The following is a 19,857-nucleotide window of genomic DNA, read 5'->3' on the forward strand; positions in this document are numbered from 1 at the left end:
TATGCGGAGAAGGGGGAGCCTAGCCATGGCCTCTCTTAGGTGTCTCTGCAGAGACCAACTTACTGGCTGTTGGCGGGGGGAGGGGGAGAAGGGGGCGAGAGTGGGGCCTTGAAATGTTTCCTCCACCCTGACTCAGTATGCAGTACTTTTTCACTCCTAGCCCTTCCCCCCTCCCTTCTCCCTGCCTCCCTGGTCTGCAAAAAGGCAGGAGCCTTTTGTTCAGGGATCCTTTAGCAGTAAGACAATCCCGGCATCCGTACTAATCCACCTGACTCTTGCCTGGCACTGTTCCAGGGAGAAAAATGGAACATTAGGGGAGCCAGCACTTTCTCCTGTTTAGTCTCTTGCTTATACTGTCACAGTAGATGATTAAATCTTTGACCATTAGTTTCATTTTTACTACTCTACACAGATGCCTAGCAGCTCAGCTGTCTGCAGCTCAGCTCAGCTTTTGGCAGGAAGAAAGAAGGGAAAGGGCAAAAGGGGTTGGTTGGCTAGCTGAATTGATCTGCCTTTTGGTGAGCTTTCTCCAATGCCCCACTGATATCTTATGCTTATATCTTATTGGTCAGAACTGGATCACGTAGTCATCCCTAGCTGCAAGGGAGGCTGGGAAATGCTTTTTATCTGGGCACACTGCCACACTGCCACCCAACCAGAATGGGTTTTATTTATTTTTATTTTTTAATTTATTTATTTTGGTTGTGCTGGGTCTTTGTTGCAGCAGGTGGGCTCCTTTGTTGCGCCTCACCGGCTCCTTTAGTTGTGGCATGTGTGCTCCTTAGTTGTAGCAGATGGGCTCCTTGGTTGTGGCTCGCGGGCTCCTTAGTTTGCAGCTCACTGGCTCCTTAGTTGTGGCACATGTGCTCCTTAGTTGCAGCTGGCGGGCTCCTTAGTTGTGGAATGCAAACTCTTAGTTGCGGCATGCATGTGGGATCTCGTTCCCTGACCAGGGGTCAAACCTGCGTCCCCTGCATTGGGAGGTGGATTCTTAAGCACTGTGGCACCAGGGAAGTCCCCAGAATGGGTTTTAGATTGATAACTATTACATCTTGGAATCCCCTACTTTTAGAAAAGTTAGTAGATGGTGGTTTGTCCATTGTCTGTTTGAGTTCACTGGTTGGCATTATATAAAGAATTGAGAGAAAAGCATTCTGGGAAGATAGCAGTGGCATTTTTTAATCTCCCTGAATTCCACCATTAAAAAAAAAAAACCAAAACAAGCAAACAAACAACAACAAAAAAGCCACAGAGCAATTGGGATAGCAAAACCAAAACCTATGGACATCTATAACAAAACTGGGAGACAAGACAGCACCACAAACCCCAAAATTCATGTAGGTGGAAGCCACTGGTGGCTCGAAGACTTGCATGGTATCAGCATTTTTGTGGAAAGAAGCAAAGGAAGCAAAGAGTGTCTGAGAAATCTGAAAATAAGAGAACCCCAAAATAGGTACTCCCTGGAAAGTACAGTGGGCCAATAGGAGAACAGCAGCTGGAACTGCGGGGGGCAGGGTGTTGTACAACCCTGTTTGCAGCTGATGAGGGCAAGGGGTCCAAAGTAAGGACTGAAGAAGCTGGAGCAGCCCGGGTCCTGTGAACCCTCAAAACCAGACGAAGTATCTTTGCAGGACACTTTAGAAAGCCACAGGGAATATACTACAAATAGGGTAGGCCAGGGATATTTTGGACAAAGGAAGGGGAAGTCCAAATGAGAGTTGGGGAGGGGAACAGAGCCAGAAGATCTCGGAAAGTATGAAGCCATACTTCTTCTGACCACTTCATGGAAACATAGACAAGGAAGCTGTAGAGCCTTGAATTTAGCAAAGCTATCCTAACTCACTCCTCCCCACTAAATGTGCAGGAAAACTAATTTCATCTAAAAATGAGCAACAGAAAGGACTGGAGTGAAATCTCATGATGAAGTTATTATAAGAAAAATGATAACAAGGAGCAGAAAAACATCCTTAATGAAATAAAGCATCCCAGAAAGATATGCCCACAAAACCAGGTAAAAACTGTAACAGTATTTCAAAATGAGCTGAAGTAAATTAAGGAAATATTACAAGATATGAAAGAAAAGTACAAGTCAGAATTAGAAAGCAAAAATTAGGTAATCAAACTTAGGAAAGAATTGGAAAGAAAAGGGAAAATTCATCTTACGAGTGAAGACTGAACTAGAAGGAATATAAGAGTAACATGGTTTTTGCACAACAGATAATGCCTTAAGGGAATAAAAAGTGAAAAGAAGGAAAAAATTTAAATTCCAGAATGAATAAAGAGAAATCTGAGAATTCAAGAGAAAATGACAAATACAGAAGATAGGCAAAAATATCTAAAATTGTATTACACAAGTCCCTGAAGGAGAAAAGAATAATGGGGCAACGAAGGAGAAATAATATATTAAAAAATCTGTATAAAAGAAACTTCCCTGAAAAAAAAGATTAAAAAGACTCGAGATTGCATATAGAAAGGGCACACCTTGTGCCTGGGGAAATCAACCCAGAAGATCAATACTGAGACATATTCTAGTAAAATTAATGGATTTTAAAGAAAAACTATTTGGGGCATCCAGGCTAAAAGACAAATTCACTTATAAGGGAAAGAAAATCAGACTGTGATCAGACTTGACAACAGCACTTTATGTTAGGCGACTATAGTGTAACAATATATCTAAGACACCCAAAGAAAGGAAACCAAACCGACCGACTTTCAGGTGTGAAGGCCACAGACAAAATGTTATCAACATGGAAGAACACAGGCACTATTCTCATGAGACCTTTCAGAGGCATCTTCTAGGGAACATACCTCAGACAACCAGACTAGTGAGACATTGACATAACAGGTGGTGAGCACTAAATATATTTACTTGTATAACTAAAAATAAGTGATGGTTATAAGGGAAAGAATATAGTTTTTAATGGTTATGTGCCCTTAAAATAAATATACAGTATAACTAACAAAATAGAAAGAGAATGGGGAGAACATTTATAAGAGGCAGACAAAGCTTGCTGATTGCCTTATAGTTATTAACCAAAATATTTCTTCCAACCCGGGGCTGGAGAAGAAGGAGAGGAGGAAGAAGTTACTAGATAATGTCAATATTGTTCATAAGAGGAAAAAATAGACAATAGTTGCCTTCCCCAAATAGAGGGGATTAAAGATGTAACACAGAGGAAATGATTAGAACAAAAGTACAAACTTTTGTAAATATTAAAACCAAAAAATGAGTGAGCAAGCAAATAAACAGACCACAGAGTGAAAAATTATTTATATAAAAGAGTTGAGGGCTTCCCTGGTGGCGCAGTGGTTGAGAGTCCGCCTGCCGATGCAGGGGACACGGGTTCGTGCCACGGTCCGGGGAGATCCCACATGCCGTGGAGCAGCTGGGCCCGTGAGCCATGGCCGCTGAGCCCGCGCGTCCGGAGCCTGTGCTCCGCAACGCAACGGGAGAGGCCACAGCAGTGAGAGGCCCGCATACCGCAAAAAAAAAAAAAAAAAAAGAGTAGAAATTTTCACATAGATGTGGGTGTGAATCCCTGCTTCACTTTACCTCTGTCTGCTTGGCTTCCTCTGTAAAAGTCTATATATATGTATGTAGACTTAAGTGCCTGGGAGCACATCTTATTTATATGTGTGTGTATATATATACATATATATATATATATACACACACACACACACATAATATATATAATTGATCTTGAAGGGCAAGTGTGAGAATTAAATTTATATAATATGATTTTCAGTACCCAGTATATAATAAGGGTTCAACCAAAGCAAGATCTGTAGCCTTTTCAGCAAGGGAGGGGCAAAGCTAGGACTTGAAAGTAGGATTGTCCGGCTATGAAGTTTGCTCTTTCTCTACTGTGCTACTCAAGGCAGCACGTATCCACTGAATGGTGGAATTACAGGATTTTTCAGAAGAAGAGATTCCATGCTTCATGGAAGACATGGCATGCAAAGACATAGAGTCCAGCTTAAGTAGAGGCATGAAAGAGAAAACAAGATGTGTTGGTGAGGAGGTGAGGGGTCTGTAAGAGATCAGTTTTAGTGTCTTAGACCTGTCCTCATCATTTTTCCAAGGACAACTTGTAAACGAAAAACTGATAGTCAGTTCTACCAGATGTATTAGTCGAGAGTATGGTTTAGGAGAATGAGTGTCTAAAGATAGGAAGGTCCTGACAGCAGCGACTCTGCTCTGATGTACACCCCCGGGGCCCAGCACAGTGCGTGGCCTACACTCAACCTATACTTATTGCTGAGTAAATGCTGGTGGGGTGAATTAATAAGGTAATACCTAAAAGATAAACCAAGTTTTTCAAGGAGTTTTCAAGCCCTCATCAGGTAACTGTATTTATCTACTCACTATTTGTATCATTTGGGGTAGGTTAGATTATTCTACAGTAATAAACAACTCCAAAATTTCAGCAGTTTAAAACAAAAAGTTTCATTTCTTGCTCATGTTACAAGTTCATCACAGATTGGCAGGGAAACTCTGTTCTTCATAGTCACTCAGGCCCTTGGGTTGTTGGAATGAGCACCATCTCATATGTTGTTGGTCACTGTGCCAGAGGAAAAGAGAGCTCTGGAGGGTCTCTCAGTGGCAATTAAATCTTCCACCTGTAAGTGACACGTGTCACATCTGCTTACAATTCATTGGCCAGAAGTGTCACATGGCCATACCTAACGTTAAAGAAGGCCATGAAGTGCAATCCTATTATATGCCTAGAAAACAAGAGACCTGAAATGCTTGGTGAACAGTATTAATGACCATCACATTATCTGAAGGTGGGTAATGGGGCTCCATGTAGATAGGTAGATAGAAAGAAAGGACAGTGTACACTAGTATCCCCCCTTTTTACAGTTGAGGACACTTGTGCACTAAGAGGTTGTTACTTGCTCACACTAACCTGCTATTAGCAGGAAGCTAGGATTCAAATCTGCATCTGCCTGACTCTAAAACCTTTACCTGCCTTTGATCCTGCCTTTGATCCTGCCTCTGATCCTGCCTCTTCCTCATATACTTGGAGATGAGGCACCAAGTAGCCTCACCTTCAACCATGGATTTCATTTTACTGTCTCTGTGTCACTGGCAGAAGGTTAAATCAGACTTTGCAAACAACCCAGGCCAGTTTAAAAGGAAGAAAAAGTCATTTCTGAAGCCTGGATTATATACTTTGTTTGTACCGTGTGGATTTTCCCTCAAGGTTCTCCCTCTCTCTTCATTGCACTTTCCTTTGAAATATAATCCACCAAACAGCCATCAAGAGGTAAAGCCTGGCTCCAGAGAGTGGGTATCAAAGGAAGGAGGAGGAGTTTGAGCCTCATTTTCAATTTGCTAAACCTTTCAAATTCTTCCCCAAGGCTTCAGTTTGGTAAAGGAAAAATAGTAATGACTTATGTTTATCCTGGGGAATATGTGTTTTCCATGCCCCCTTAGGAAATGTCATCAATGTGTTTTGAATTTAGTTTTTGCTTGATTCATCAAATTATTGTTGCATAAGATACTTTGGATGTCCAAAGAGCTGTCTTTTAAAATAAATGTCTTTTATTTTGCCTCTGGAAACAGCTAATCACATTTTATCAAGAGTCAGCAGCCTTCTTTCTTCAAAGGACTGAATTTAACACTAAAAGGGTTACAGATGGGGAGAAAGAGGGGTCATGTGCGACAACCACCCCCTAACATTAACAGGCTATAAGATGCCCAGGACTATACAGTGTGAAGGTTTTGAAATGAAAACTTTAGGAAAATGATGGCTCATTTAAAAATATTAGGAAAATTTGGGCAAAAAGTAACTCCCATATTCCTTACCTCGTTGGGAGAGAGTGGTGGTTAAAAATGAGAGCCCAGATTCTTCAGGGACTCCCATTATTCATATGTTAGATCATCTTTGCCTATCTTCTTTATTTATTGCTTTTTAAAAATCCTTTTTGTTTCTTTCTTTTTTCATTTTTGTTTGAAAAATGTTCTTCCCTTTTATATGGCATTAATCTTGTTTCTTTGCTCTTGAGTTCCTCCTAGTTCAACCTTCATTTCTATAGTGATTTTTCCTATATTTCTATTTTTATATTCCTATGTATCTATTTATATAGATACTCTTTCTTTTTTACAGGTATTCATAATATTTTATTTTCAGTAAGACTAGACTCGTAAGGTATTCATTTTTTCATACGTGATTTTGGTATGTGTATTTACTTTTTCTTTCATCTATCTCTTCAGTAAACAAAATTGGCTTTGCTTATTGTCTCTATTATGGGTCTGTTTCTATTTTCTTTATTTATTTCTTTTTTTTAACATCTTTATTGGAGTATAATTGCTTTACAATGGTGTGTTAGTTTCTGTTTTATAACGAAGTGAATCAGTTATACATATACATATATCCCCATATCTCCTCCCTCTTGTGTCTCCCTCCCACCCTCCCTATCCCACCCCTCTAGGTGGTCACAAAGCACTGAGCTGATCTTCCTGTGCTATGCGGCTGCTTCCCACTAGCTATCTATTTTACATTTGGTAGTGTATATATGTCCATGCCACTCTCTCACTTCATCCCAGCTTACCCTTCCCCCTCCCTGTGTCCTCAAGTCCATTCTCTACAACTGCATCTTTATTCCTGTCCTGCCCCTAAGTTCTTCAGAACCTTTTTTTTTTTTTTTAGATTCCATATATATGTGTTAGCATACGGTATTTGTTTTTCTCTTTCTGACTTACTTCACTCTGTATGACAGACTCTAGGTCCATCCACCTCACTACAAATAACTCAATTTTGTTTCTTTTTATGGCTGAGTAATATTCCATTGTATATATGTGCCACATCTTCTTTATCCATTCATCTGTCAATGGACACTTAGGTTGCTTCCATGTCCTGGCTATTATAAATAGAGCTGCAATGAACATTGTGGTACATGACTCTTTTTGAATTACGGTTTTCTCAGGGTATATGCCCAGTAGTGGGATTGCTGGGTTGTATGGTAGTTCTATTTTTAGTTTTTTAAGGAACCTCCATACTGTTCTCCATAGTGGCTGTATCAATTTACATTCCCACCGACAGTGCAAGAGGGTGCCCTTTTCTCCACACCCTCTCCAGCATTTATTGTTTGTAGATTTTTTGATGATGGCCATTCTGACCGGTGTGAGGTGATACCTCATTGTAGTTTTGAGTTGCATTTCTCTGATGATTAGTGATGTTGAGCACCCTTTCATGTGTTTGTTATATAGATATTCTATTGCTATATATTTCCTATATTTCTATTCCTATATATCTGTTTCTTTCTGGTGTTCTATATCATAATCCTGAGTTTTTCTAGTACTAATTAGTGTTGTTCTTTCATCTTTTGTATCATTTTCTTAATTAATTTTATTCCATTTTGGAGGATTAGGTTATAGTTTCATCTATTTAGTGCATGTGTCTTTCTAGTATGCTTTTGGTGTCCATAGGGATGCTTTTAAATCTTCTTTTCATATAAGTCAAGAAAGATAAAGTGACTTTCCCAAGATCAAATAGCTACTAAGTGGCAGAGCAGGTATTCACACACATGTTTATCTGACTCCAAAGCCTGTTAATCTTCTTACTAATTATATTTATCATATATTGAAAATCTACTGTGTGGCAGACAATTTACAACAAAATCTAATTTAATACACCATCTTGCAACATCTTTTTATTATTGATGAAGAAACCAAAGCTTGGAGAGCAACTGCAAATGTTGTGGGCACTTGTGGTGGTTTCAACAGCTCTAGGGTACTAGCTCCTTAGTTCCTGCTCAACAGAAATGGTGTGGTTTTAACAGCAGTAATGGAACTACCTCAGCAGCTGAGCACTGCATGTGGGCCAATGAGCTCTAATGCAGAGGGAGTAGCATCTTTCTGATATTTGGGTAATAATTCCTTTCTTCCTTTTGCTACTACAACCCTGTTCTTTCTCCCCATGTTCTTTTAGCCCTTCCAATACTTTTGTTATCAATTCTTTGAATTAAATCCCCCTTTGATTTAAATAACAAAGTTTGTTTTCCTGAATCAGACACTATCTGATGCATTTACTTGTTTCCATTCATTATTTTGTTCATTTAACAAACGTTTATTGACTACCTACTAATGTTATGGGTATTTTGGAAACAATGATTAACAAGATAGACAAAGTCCCTGCCCTCATGAAGCTTGTAGACTAGTGGGAAGAAAGATAATAACTAAGGAGTTACACAATATGATTTCAGATTGTAGTAAGTGCTGTAAAAATAGAAGTCGGTTAAACAATAAATAATTGTCTCTCTTGTATAAATTAAGTCAGAAGGTAAAGGCAGGTAGCCCAAAATAGTATGATTGCTCCAAGTAATCAAGTCTCCTTTTAGCTCAGTACCTAATTTGCCTAGAGTGTGACCCTCTTACTGTGGTTCAATATGGCAGGCAACACATCCAAGTTCCATGCAGCTGGATGGAGGAAGGGATTAAGAAAGGGGCAAAGACCACGAGCTAGCTCTCTTTTAAGGGGAGGTTTCTGGGAAGCTACCATGCAATACTTTGATTATATTTTACTGCCCTGAACTCAGCCACCTGGCTCCATTTAGCTGCAAGAGAATCTAAGAAATGTAGCCACATGCCCAGTTAAACGTGGGAGGGGGGGGTGGTCTACTACTAAGAAAGAAGGGGAGAATAGACACTGGTGTAGACAACTACTAGTCTTTACCAAAGGAACTAAACAAAGGAATATGACTGCAAGTAACCTGAGGTCTGTTTATGGACACTCATTTAGAATGATTCTTCTTTTTTTTCATTATTTTATTTTTAATTAATTAATTATTATTATTTTTAAACTTTTGGCTGCTTTGGGTCTTTGCTGCTGCACGTGGGCTTTCTCTAGTTGTGGTGAGAAGGGTCTAATCTTCATTGCAGTGTGCGGGTTTCTCATTGCGGTGGCTTCTCTTGTTGCAGAGCACGGGCTCTAGGCACGTGGGCTTCAGTAGTTGTGGCTTATGGGTTCAGTAGTTGTGGCTCACGGGTTCTGGAGCACAGGCTCCATAGTTGTGGCGCACAGGCTTAGTTGCTCAGCGGCATGTGGGATCTTCCTGGACCAGGGCTCAAACCCGTGTCCCTTGCATTGACAGGCGGATTCTCAACCACTGCGCCACCAGGGAAGTCCCTAGAATGATTCTTTATAATCTCTCTCCACCACCAAATAGAAGGTTTCTTCATGGCAGAGACTTGATCTACCTTTCTATTTCCAGTTTGTCCTGCAATACTTCAGACTTGATTGATATTATCATGTTTTTGGAAGTGAATATGATATACAACCTTAAAACAACTCAAGAAACCACTTTTAGCAAACATTGCAGAGCAATATGTGTGATCTCAATTACTCTCACCAGACTATGAGTTTCTTCAGAGTCAGTAAATCACTGAATCTGTCTTTCTAGAGTACTGAATATTGTCTGTGGTATGTAACTGGGTGTTAAAATGTGTTAGCAATATGCCTCTGGGGATCTCACTGAGGCCTAATGCAATCAGAGAAGGATTCATTAAGTGGGACTTAGGCTGGTGAAAAGCCTTTTTTCTCACTGGCAGGAAATTAATGACAATATTTGTATAGCATTTTAGTACATCTACAACATCATCCGATGCCATCTTTATTTTTATCCTTATTGTATAGAGGAAGAAACGGAGGCTCAGGGAGGGTCAAGATATTCCACTTAGCAAGTGGCAGAGCTGGAGCTAGAAATCAGATCTTAGGAAACCAAATGCACCTCTAGGGAAAGAGAGTTTTTCATTTCAGTAAAATTAGTGCCTTTGTGGACAGGGCCACAGCATCCTTTGATTTCACTTTCAGGAGGTCGATAAAGTAAGATCGGAAGGAATAAAGGCAAATCATTTTGCCAGGTCTTTCTAATTATAGAATTCTGATAATCAGCACTGTGACTAGACGCTGCTTTATAAAAGACTACGATTCCCAGCATGGCACAAAGGACCGCTGGGAAGACTTCTACTCCCAGCATGCTGTACTTTGGAACTCCCAGTCCCAGAATGCAACGCTCCTCCTTACTCAGAGGGCCGTAAAGACTACAGTTCCCAGCATGGAGCGCCGCCCCCAGTTTCTGGCGCCCCGCCGGACCCTGCTTCGGAGAGACGTTTTGGACTCCAGAGGGCGGGCTCTGGAGTCCCAGCCCTCTTTGGGGGACGTGTCTGCGGGGCGGTTCTGGCCTGTTGGGCCCGTGCAGACGAAACCTCGAAGGGATGGGTTGGGGCCTGGGCCAGGCTTCGCCCAGGCAGCGTCTGAGACAGCCCCAATGGGGCCCTCGGGGGGCCTTCCTCCCTTTGAACTGCGGTGGCGGGTGGGCTCACTGTATCCTGTACCTTTCAGAGTAGGGGCCGCCATCACCATGGCCACTGCTGCGAGCCTGCCGTGCGCCGGCGGACAGCGGGACATCCTGTGGCGCGTGAGTGCTGCGCGCGCTGTGGCAGGCGCTCGGCAGCTGCGGGGGTCGGGCTGGGCGTGCGGGCGCTGGTCGCGCGTGCGCGCTGGACGGGGGCGGGGCTGGCTCGAGTGTGGTGTGAGGAGCGCGTGGGGAGGGGGCGACCCGAGCGACTTATTTCAGGGTTGTGGGGGGCGTCCTGAGTGCAAGCTGGTTACAGAGGGGACGGGCGTGCTAGGGAAAGTTGGTTACAAGTTGTGTGTGTGCGGGGCGTCCTGAGTGCAAACTTGTTACGGCGTGAGAGAGGGGTCCTGAGTGGAAGCTGGTCATGGTGGGAAGAATGTCCTGCATGGGAGTTGGCAGAGAATGGGGAAGAGTTGTATGCAACTCTGCTAGGTGCACAATTAATAAGTTGTTGATTACTTGGGATAAGAAGCAGGAAGGAATATCCGGAATCGGAAAGAATGTGGTATGACCTTACCAGAGGCTGGTCTTGGGGACTAGGTGAGCAGGACAGGTATCTTGTCAAATTAGAGGAATGTGTGCACTGTGGGCCCGAGAGGAGGAGGTACTTCTTTGTTGAAGTCCAATCAACAGTTCTGCCTCCATTCTGTGGAGGGCACAGAGATATAGGAGTAAGATTCCTTTTAGGACAGTGCTTCTACCCCAGCGGCACTGCCATCTACTTTGTATCCCAAGTTACTGAGTCTTACCTGTTCTTTACCACCTGTATTATCAGTCATCGATGTCCTGTAGATTGTATGTAAGAAACGTGGCTGCAGTTTTGTTTTTTTTTAACTTGCTCTTTGCCACTGCCTTCCTTCAGACACTGACTATAATCTTTGGCTTGGGCAATTGGGCTGGACTGCCTCCTGTTTGTCTCCTGTTTGTGTCTTGTCCCCTCTGATCCATCTTCATTATAGCCACCTTACAGACACAAGGGTGTTTTACCTTCCAAAATATAAATCTGATCGTCACTTTTGTGCTTAAAATGCCTCAGTATCTCTTCTTGTATTCAAGCAGTAAATCTTGTGCCTCATGTGGTAGGCACTGGTGAGTCAGACATGAATACAATGCAGTAGTTGCCCAGTAAGGAGCTCATGTCTAATAAACACAATTACAATATACTGTTGGTTCCTGGAAAATGAATACACTTTCAGATATTGACATATCAAACCTAGAGAGACAAGTATAAGTTGCTGTAAAGTACAGTTGTAAACTAATTGAAACCTCCCTCACCCCTCAAAGTGTGATATTTAATGTGACATCTGACTCTGGACTAAAACAAGCATCAGTTCACTGTTATTACAAGTTTCTGGAGTGATGTGTAGTGTTACTAATAGTAGTAACCATTAGAGTTTATCTATAGCTGCATGGACTGTGATCTGGGTGTAAATATTAGTGATCAACATCCTGTATGAAAAGATAGGATTTGCATAACTGAAATAACTGAAATAGTTTAACTGACTTCATGATTGAGGGATTTTTGTTTGTTTAATTATAGGTTTTGGGCTGGAGGATAGTTACAAGTATTGTCTGGTCAGTGCTGCTTCTGCCCATCTGTACCACAGTATTTGTCATCTTCAGCAGCATTGATTTATTTCATCCTATACAGTGGCTGTCTGGTAAGTGATACTCAGTTTGGGGAAAACAAATTTACAGGACCCACTTCTCAACATAAAAATCGCATTATGTTTTAAATAATTTATTTTAATTGCTGTATTGACAATGACAAAACATTCACTTTGAGGTATTCTTAAGGCATTCCCTTCCTAACATAGGCCTTTTCACTATATAATAAGATTAGTAGACACATCAGAGACTGTGTAGTATTATCACATGAACAGAAAGATCATTAGAAGACCACATAAATAAGAACCTAATTTTGTTTATTTGTCTCTTCTGTTTGGCAGCTTTATTGAGGTTGTCTTTTTAAGAAGTGAACTATTGCTTTTATATATTTAAAAATTGTAGGTAGAAAATATGACATACCTTTTTAAAAAGTCTGTCTAAAATTAAGAATACTTTGGGACTTCCCTGGGGGTGCAGTGGTTAAGAATCCGCCTGCCAGTGCAGGGAGCACAGGTTCGATCCCTGGTGCAGGAAGATCCCACATGCCACGGGGCAACTACCCATGTGCCACAACTACTGAGCCGTGTTCTTAGAGCCTGTGGTCTGCAACAAAGAGAAGCCACCGCAATGAGAAGCCCGCACACCGCTACGAAAGAGTAGCCCCTGCGCGCCGCAACTAGAGAAAGCTCGTGGGCAGCAGTGAAGACCCAGTGCAGCCAAAAATAAATAAATAAATAAATTAAAAAAAAAGAATGATACCCTGGAATCTGATACATGAAATATATTTTAAAAAATTTCTATATTGTGGTTGATAAAAAAGATGAGAAGAGAAAAGGAGGAAAGACTAAGGAAAATAGAGTTAAACTGAAAGATTGATGAGGAGGAAAAGATTGGAGCAGGCTAATATTTCTCCACATCCTTGTAGATAAAATTAATAAATTCATTAAACTATTTTATGTTAATAATAGCTACCAATTATTGCTGCCTACTGTGTGCCAGGCACCAGGCTAAGTACCTTATGTATAATACTTCTTATCCTTCCTACAACCTTGTATAATAATGATATAGTATTCCTACTGAAATGAGGGAACTGAGACTCAGGTTATAAGTCTGTGCAGAGACACAGCTAGTGAATAACTGAACTAGGATTTGAATATTGGTCTCTGACTTCAAACCTATGTTTTTCCACTCTGCCACACTAGAATTAAAAAAATAAAAAGAGAGAAATGTTCCCAGAGTAGGTTTTGAAGTCTTTAAAGTCTTGCCTAAGGCCTAGAAGCACAAATACTCTTGAAATTCTTTTTTTCCCTTCCTCTCAGAAACAGTAACAATAAATTTCTTTTGCTTTGAAAAGTGGGGAGTATGTTGTTAATTTAATTTTTCTGAAGAAATGCCAGTTTTCAAAGTTAAAAGCTTTACCTTGTGACCTTTGGAGAGATATTGCTGCTAAAGAATTAAAGTCATTTTAAGTTTTTTGTTGAAACATATCAATCACTTCTTGGGTGAGTCTCACAGGTCAAATGAAATTAAGCCATAAGCCAGCACAAGAATGGCAAGTATTTCTGTAACCACCTTGCTGCGTCTGCATCACTCATGAGCTGGGCTGTCTAGTTGCAATCTCAGAATATTTCAATATTGTAATCTAGAGCCATTACCAATTGTTCAGTATTGGCACTTGAGATAAACACTTTCTGCCATTTCATGGCCCAAGGGTATCCTAGTATCACTTTCTCTTCAGATTGGATTTGATTTATGCCATTTTTCTCATCAAATATTACTTGTATTCTTCAACTTTTGCTTCACAAAGTCTTTACAGAGAAACTGTGGTCCTTCCTTCCTTATTTCCCGTCACATGAATCAGTTCTTTCACTCTTTTAGCTCAGTGTAATGCTTGAGGAGTTTAATTGTGGATACTGAATAAATATTTTTCCATAATTTTGGTCACTGAATTAAAATTTTAAAAATAATTGGTTTCATTATTAAGTCTTAGTCTATTCAACAAACATATGTCCTTATTTTTATATCTCTTGTTCATGTTTTTAGGCATAATATATACGTATTTTAAACTTTACCACATTTTTTAAATGGAATATTGATTGTTGAACTACTCTAAAATGTGAATGTATTAGTATTTCATAGGGACATCATGATTTTTTTTTAATTCGGCTCATTTGGATGATTTATGGATTATGCTATTTCTAGAAATGTTACTTTTTTCTAGCTGTAGGGACTAATTGCATTAATTAAGAAGAGATCTGAAAATATTATTTACATTTTAAAAAGAAACTTTGTTGGTATATTACTAAATGTGGTACTTCTCTGTTTCATGTGATAAAATGTTTGCATATGGTATTATTTTGTCTGATGTTAACATCTGGGTCATCTAAAAGAAATTCTAGTATAATTTTTAAGGACCTGGAACTTGGTCCAAATAGCTCGTGCTGTATGTAGTTCTTGAGTTGATGTCCTATAGGACCCATCAGCAGTGTATGAGTAAATTTTTAAATAAAAGATAACTTTTAAAATTATAGTTGTGGTTCAAGCCCCTTTTCTATTGCAGTATACTAAACATGACTATATAACTGAATGAACTTACTAAGTCATTTCTCTTGTGTTTTAGATTCTTTCAGTGATCTGTATAGTTCCTATATAATCTTTTACCTTCTGCTGCTGTCAGTGGTAATAGTAATAATAAGTATTTTCAATGTGGAGTTCTATACAGGTGAGTTTTCAAATATTAACCATCTTTAAAGTATCTGAATTTATTTTACTAAGGGCAGACTCAATGCATTTTGTATGTGGATGTGTACATCAGAGGCTGTATTTTATGTCAAAGTTTAAAAAATGTATACAGAATTATTATATATGCTTTGAATGTCTTACCATAAAATTTATTTGACCAATACATTCTGTTTTAAAAAAAATAATTAGAACTCTAATATTGGATGATTAGAACTCTAATATTGGATGATTCCAATTATATATATGAGGTATCTAGAGTAGTCAAATTGATAGAGACACAAAGTAGAATGGTGCTTGCCAGGGGCTGGAGGGAGAAGGGAATGGGCAATTGTTTAATGGGCATAGAGTTAATGGGTACAGGGGAGGATGGAAAAGTCTGGAGATGGATGGTGGTGATTGTTGCACAACAATGTGAGTGTACTTATGCCAGGAAACTATACACTTAAAAATGGTTAAGGGACTTCCCTGGTGGCCGAGCTTCCAATGCAGGGGGCGTGGGTTCAATTCCTGGTCGAGGAACTAAGATCCCACGTGCCCCGCGCAGCACGGCAAAAAAAAAAAAGGTTAAAATGGTACTTTTTTTTAATGTGTACTTTATGACATACAAAAATTTAGACCTTTTAATAATTCACAGCTGGTGTTAAAGTTATAATTCAGCAGATATATTATAAAAATAACTCCTTTATAGAGTAAGAGATCAAGACCAGATGATTTCTAAGGTCCTTTTCAAATATTGAAGTCTATAATTCTGTGGTTTTCCAACAAAATTTAAAATATCATATGTTTTGCCTTTGGAGAATCACCTGTTAGATTTCAGAGCTTTTTACTTTTTCTCAATTTCTCTCCTTGCTCTTCCTGCCGTTTCAGATTCCTTAAATCTGTCTTGAGGTAAAATGAGAAGCTTTTTCTTTTTCTTTTTTTTTTTAACATTTTTATTGGAGTATAATTGGTTTACAATGGTGTGTTAGTTTCTGCTTTATGACAAAGTGAATCAGTTATACATATACACATGTTCCCATATCTCTTCCCTCTTGCATTTCCCTCCCTCCCACCCTCCCTATCCTACCCCTCTAGGTGGTCACAAAGCACCGAGCTGATCTCCCTGTGCTATGCGGCTGCTTCCCACTAGCTATCTGCTTTACGTTTGGTAGTGTATATATGTCCATGCCACTCTCTCGCTTTGTCACAGCTCACCCTTCCCCCTCCCCATATCCTCAAGTCCATTCTCTAGTAGGTCTGTGTCTTTATTCCCGTCTTACCCCTAGGTTCTTCATGACATTTTTTTTTTGAGAAGCTTCTTCTGATACTTCTTTTTTTCACTATAACATCGTTCTTCTTTTTAGCTCTTTAGTACTTCCTTGTTAGATACGGTATAAAATTTCACATTGCTCTCTGGATTTTATAGTACACCCTTTTCCTTTGCTTTTCTAATCCCTCACTACTGGCTAATGGATCCCTTTTGCTATTCACGCCATCTACAGAACCCCTTGGTTTACAGCATGTGTTCTTTCACACTGTCCCATGTACCTGGGTAATCTAGATTTAGATGCCAGACAAGGGCTCTCAAGCTAGTCATTCTTTTTTTTTTTGGCCTCTCCATGCGGCATGCAGGATCTTAGTTCCCCGACCAGAGATTGAACCTGTGCCCCCTGCATTGGAAGCGAGGAGTCGTAACCACTGAATCACCAGGGAAGTCCCCGTCTAGTCATTCTTAAAGCCTGACTAGTCACTTTGGCTCATTCCTTCAATATTCCTTATGTATTATTTTATGCCATGCATTGTGTGGGGATAAGAGATGTATGGTCCCAGTTTTCCCCAGGGGATCACAATTAATGCTGAGAAAGACAGTAATACATGGATAGTATGGACGTATATAGAAGCACCATTTACCCAGCATGGGGAGCTTCCTGGAGGAGGTGATGCTTGAACCAAACCTTAAAGAATGAGCTGTATTAAGTAGGCACGGAAGAAAAATGATGTTTTAGGGAAAAGGCGTATCATATAAAAAGACTTAATGACATGAGAAGGTTTGGTATGTTCAGAGTATGAGTCAGAATGTAAGTCAGTTACACAGTCAGTAGGCCTTGTGGGCATTTCTGGTGGGGAGGGGAAGGTGATAGCAGCCTCTTCCCCAAATTGTAAAGCACCTAAGCCCTCTCCCTTTATACTTAATTTTGTACTTCCCCACAATCTCTTTACTTGGTATGTATCAAAAGGAGAATGTGTACAAAGATAGGCCAGGGAACCCTGTGCCAACTGTTTTCAAAAGTCAGCACCCCTCACCTCCCACCCACACTTGCTTCCCCCAGCTCACTTCTGAAAACCTTTTAGGATTATCAGAGCGGTATGAGAAATTCCCATGCAAGCATTTATTTTAGTATTCAGTGTTATCATTATTTACCTGGTTTGTGGTTTATTTTTCACAGATGGACTATATATTGACAATTTAAAATGCTGAAATAAGGATAACTTGCTGGAGGGCAAGCACTGTCTTAAAATTATTATTGTTTATTCCTTTATGGCAGTGAAGGGAGTGCCAGGGTAGGCACTATTTGAGCTATCAGGAAATCTTAATTAAAAAGAATTGAAAAATGTTAATCATACTGTACTTAGGTTTCACCTCTCTAGATCCTTTGGTTTTTCTTTTTCTTTGTGCATCTGTTTGTATTCAGTCTTTTTTCAAATTATTTTAACTAAGAATTTTTAACTTGGTATTTTTCTGTACTATACAGTGACTCTGGGTTTCTTCCTGCCCTTTGGTGTATTTGTGCAAAGGTGAGAGGGAATAGTTTAAGTCCTCTAATTTCATATGCTGCAGATTATAAAGCCACAGTCACGTGTTTTGTTTGCAGTTGTGCCTTCCATTCCTTGCTCGAGACTGGCACTGATAGGGAAGATCATTCATCCTCAGCAGCTCATGCACTCATTTATTCATGCTGCAATGGGAATGACGATGGCTTGGTGTGCTGCGGTGATAACCAAGGGTCAATACAGTTTTCTTGTGGTTCCCTGCACTGTTACTGAGAGGTAATATTACATATATTTTTTCTAAGGGTGCTTGTTTAGTTACTAAGCCCAAAGTGACCTATATACATTAATAGTTTATGGACGTTCTTTACTTTCTGGACTTCAGTAAAAAGTGCTTTTTTATGTACATCGAATGTTTTTGATGTTTTGTGTTTGTTGAATTCAACAATTTTTTTAAACCATTTATTTTGTACAAGGTACTATGCTAAATGCTGTTGGATTTGTTAGAATGATTCACACATGGACTGTAAGCTCCTTGAGAGTTGAGAACAGTAGGGGATTTAAGACCTGGACGCAAATAGATATAATAGGAGAGAAATAGGAATGTATGAGAAATAGTATTTAGTAGGAAGAAAGTGAAATGTGCAGATAAAAACATCTGGGGCTTCAGAAGGCAGGGAGGAATCCACACATGGCTTCATGGAGGAGGTGGTATTTCGGTTGGGGTTTGAAGGAAGGACAGTATGAGAAGAATGAAGAAAAAAATTTTTAATAATTAAAAATACCTTCTTCAGTAGAGTACTTTTATAATTTTGAAACTTATACAGTTCTTGACCAGATGGCATTGATGTAAATTTCAAGTTTATATTCTGACTTTAAAAGTCAAAAAAGTAATCTTAAGTTCTCTGTTATCCAGTGACTTTAAGACAGTATTCATGATTGCTACTGAATACTTGATTTCCTTTTGTCCCCCAGTTACATTATATAAGGCAAGTTTTTTTCCTAATGCAATAAATTTTCTTTAGTGAAAAGGGTCCCCCTGAGGGATTGCCTAGTTATAAGAGCAACACAGAGAGAAGCCCAAAGTTACAGCATCTCTATCAGGTTATAGCCTTTATTTAGAATTCTTCAGTCCAGATGCAATTTACCAACTCATAAGCACCATTGCTTACTGTCACAGGGGACTTTCTTACCCTTATCAGATTTCTGGAGGAGCAGAGCTAGAGCATTAACTAAAGGTCAAGTTCTCATGCATCAGGGAAAAGGGTTTTGTTAATCTTTTGCCCACACTTAACCCCTTTGTTAGAATTTGGGGCATTTCTTAAGTAATTAAGTCAAAGCTTTGCCTTCAGTAAATAATAAGCCTAAAGTAGTAATATGTGTCCCTGACTGTTGAATTAATAACCTAACTTTTCCCCTTCAGCTTAGATAGCCCTGCTGCACAAACCTGCTTAAATGAGTATCACCTTTTTTTTCTGCTGGCTGGAGCATTTATGGGCTATAGCTATAGCCTCCTGTATTTTATTAACAACATGAACTATCTTCCATTTCCCATCATACAGGTAAGCTATGATTTGAGCATTACTTTATGTCAGAATTTGGCAGAGTTAAAATTGCCTTGGTGTTTGTATATATAACTGGCATCATCTGATTAATTCAAGATTTGATCAGCAAAACTTAGGACTGAGATCCTCAAAATGCCATTTGGAGAGTAGATCTTTGTCTTCATGAGACTTCAGTGTCTGTTTGAGAGCTGCAGTTGCCCTTCCTGCTGCCACTCTCAGAATACCTCTTTGCTCCACTCTTCCCCTCCCTGCTAGGTAGTGGCAGTTGCTGTGACCTAGCAGGGCTGGGGGAGGGTGATGATGACATTCATGCAAAGTACCTCTGTGCAGCTGCCAGCTTCTTTTTGAACCTAAGAAGCTCATAAGCTTGAGAATGTACAACTAAGTATAGAATATGTCAGTTACTATCTCAAATCCTTTTCAGAACAAGGCTTGATGTGCATAAATAAAACAGTTTTGACTGGTTTGAGTGGGATAGGTTTTAAAAATTCTACTAGTTAGGTAGGAGCTGACTCTTCCTCTGGCAGGAGAGAGAAAGTTCGGTTGAGATTTTCCCGGTGCCATCAAGGCTTTCCCCAGCCTGTTGCTGCTATTCCTGACTGTGCTATTATTCGCTTCATTCCTGCTCTAGGGCATGCTGAGTACGGGGCTTTGGAGCAAAATTGTTAGAACCAGCCCCTTCCCACTAGGACGCAGTCCGGTAGGGAGGGAGGGGTATGTAAATAAATGATGTTCCACAAGAGTGTAAGTGTGAGAGTGTGACGGATTAGGATTCTCCTGGCTTAACTAAAATTTTCACATGCCTGTTGCATCCCTGAGAACAATC

At 39.9% G+C, this 19,857-nt stretch overlaps 1 protein-coding gene across 5 annotated transcripts in view; it reads left to right on the top strand.

The window, feature by feature from the left end:
• The first annotated feature begins 10,057 nt into the window (after positions 1 to 10,057).
• NDC1 (NDC1 transmembrane nucleoporin) overlaps positions 10,058 to 19,857 on the top strand; it is a 47,157-nt gene continuing 37,357 nt past the window's right edge. For 3 of the 5 annotated variants that reach the window (XM_060140024.1, XM_060140022.1, XM_060140023.1), the window contains exons 1-5: positions 10,058 to 10,428; positions 11,909 to 12,029; positions 14,597 to 14,698; positions 17,571 to 17,745; positions 18,890 to 19,028. In XM_060140024.1, the coding sequence (XP_059996007.1) occupies positions 10,066 to 10,428; positions 11,909 to 12,029; positions 14,597 to 14,698; positions 17,571 to 17,745; positions 18,890 to 19,028 (900 nt within the window). In that variant the 5' untranslated portion in view covers positions 10,058 to 10,065. Of the gene's footprint in view, positions 10,429 to 11,908; positions 12,030 to 14,596; positions 14,699 to 17,570; positions 17,746 to 18,889; positions 19,029 to 19,857 lie in introns of those variants that run through there. The other 2 variants (XM_060140021.1, XM_060140025.1) reach the window with 2 other exon arrangements.

This window comes from Lagenorhynchus albirostris, chromosome 2 (genome assembly GCF_949774975.1).
Source record: "Lagenorhynchus albirostris chromosome 2, mLagAlb1.1, whole genome shotgun sequence".
Lineage (NCBI taxonomy): Eukaryota > Metazoa > Chordata > Mammalia > Artiodactyla > Delphinidae > Lagenorhynchus > Lagenorhynchus albirostris.